Genomic DNA, 1,616 nt, shown 5'->3' on the forward strand with positions numbered 1-1,616 from the left:
AAGGGTAGCATTAGCATTGTAAGTAAACATTAGCTTTTCTTTTTTTTTTTCAGTAAGAGGTTTTTATTTAATAGAATTTTTGGACAAAAAAAATCGCAATACATCACATTATATTGTCTTGCTTACAGTATCGCCATATATCGGGATATATTGTATTGCCAAATTCTTGCCAATACACAGCCCTAATATACACGCATGTTCACAACTGCTCACAAACAGGTGTTCTGATCCGGGGGTTCTGACTGGTCAATGAGTGTGTATATACGTCTGTGTGTATATACTGACAATATTTATGAATGTAGGCATGTATGGATGTATATCTTTATTTATGTATGGATATGTGTATATTTTTATATATGCCCTCTATGTATTTATCCATTTATTTTTCAGGTGAGCGGACAGATGTTGGGTGTGTGGTCCTGTGTTTTGTTGGTGTATATTTGATATACTTCTAATCGCTATTTCAATCTTTCTATCTTTCTAATTACTTCTCTGTTTTTCTCTCTGTCTCTATTTTCTCTTCACTTATTAAAAAAATTTGCTCTAACTTTTTATTTTTAGGCATACGTAGCAAAGTTTTGTATAATTGGATAGAACTTTTCGAATCCTTTCTAATGATACATTTGATGTGATGTAATAAGGTACATAATTAAATGATATAACGGCGTGCCATACAAAAAACAAAGTGGAAATGTGTCAAAGAGGCTAATGTAGCCTGTATTTTCATTTATACACACCGACTTTTGATGCAAGTATAATTCGTTAAAAACATTTCGGTGTATCTAAGCTTTTCACGCAGGTTACACCTTGAACATTTAAAAATAAAACTTTTTGATAAAGTAACAGCAGCCTCATCTGAAGCCTTCATAACTGCCTGCTGTGCTAAAGCTAACAGGCTAACGGTTGCTCGCTGTCAGACATTTCTACTCACCTCATGTTTTCTATGTCTCTGCCTCCGCTTTTCAACAAACACAAGGGGATCCCCAACAGGGCCAGAAACATCATCCAGGCCACGTAGAAGAACTTTTTGAAATAAAAAACAAAGGTGGTGCTGGTCCACATCAGGAGAGGGAACAGCAGCAGAGGCACCATCCACAGTCCATCCATGGCAGCAGCGGCGAAGAGGAGAAACTCGCAGCCCGAAACAAGCAGCCCCCTCGCGGGGTCGGAGGAAGAAGAAGCTACGGTGGAGGCCGGGAGAAGGGAGGCACCGAAACCCCCACAAACATCACCCAGTCAAGGAGTGTTCCGGTTAGTGCTGCCCGGTGAGAACGATGCTGGACCGTGTCCGAATCAAATGGACATGCAGCGGTGCTCATCTGTTGCTAAATGGCACGAGGTGGAGTCAAAACCGTGTTTCTGTTTCCGGTCGGTGATTCACGTTCAGACGGGTTTTTTTTCCACAGCTGTATGTGTTTTATTTTTTTAAACTAAAAACATCATTCATCTTTTTTTTTTTTAACTTATATTGTTGGGAGATTAGAATGAGATAATATTTAATCTCTTATTGGACCACAATGGAAAGAAGTATTTTTTAACTTTCTTGAGTTTTCCAAGTGTTTTATGGTATGGACTTTTTTTTTTAATCTGTCAGGGGCGCCAGCAAGGGGGGGGGG

The 1,616-nt window shown here is 39.0% G+C and overlaps 1 protein-coding gene across 1 annotated transcript in view; it reads right to left on the reverse strand.

The window, feature by feature from the left end:
- Nucleotides 1-1,347, reverse strand: part of agpat2 (1-acylglycerol-3-phosphate O-acyltransferase 2 (lysophosphatidic acid acyltransferase, beta)) — a 47,363-nt gene extending 46,016 nt beyond the window's left edge. The window contains exon 1 of the mRNA XM_014019366.1: nt 932-1,347. Coding sequence (XP_013874820.1) covers nt 932-1,107 — 176 coding nt within the window. The 5' untranslated portion in view covers nt 1,108-1,347. The remainder of the gene's footprint in view (nt 1-931) is intronic.
- Between the last annotated feature and the right edge of the window lie 269 nt (nt 1,348-1,616).

Source organism: Austrofundulus limnaeus, unplaced genomic scaffold (genome assembly GCF_001266775.1).
Source record: "Austrofundulus limnaeus strain Quisiro unplaced genomic scaffold, Austrofundulus_limnaeus-1.0 Scaffold218, whole genome shotgun sequence".
Classification (NCBI taxonomy): Eukaryota; Metazoa; Chordata; class Actinopteri; order Cyprinodontiformes; family Rivulidae; genus Austrofundulus; species Austrofundulus limnaeus.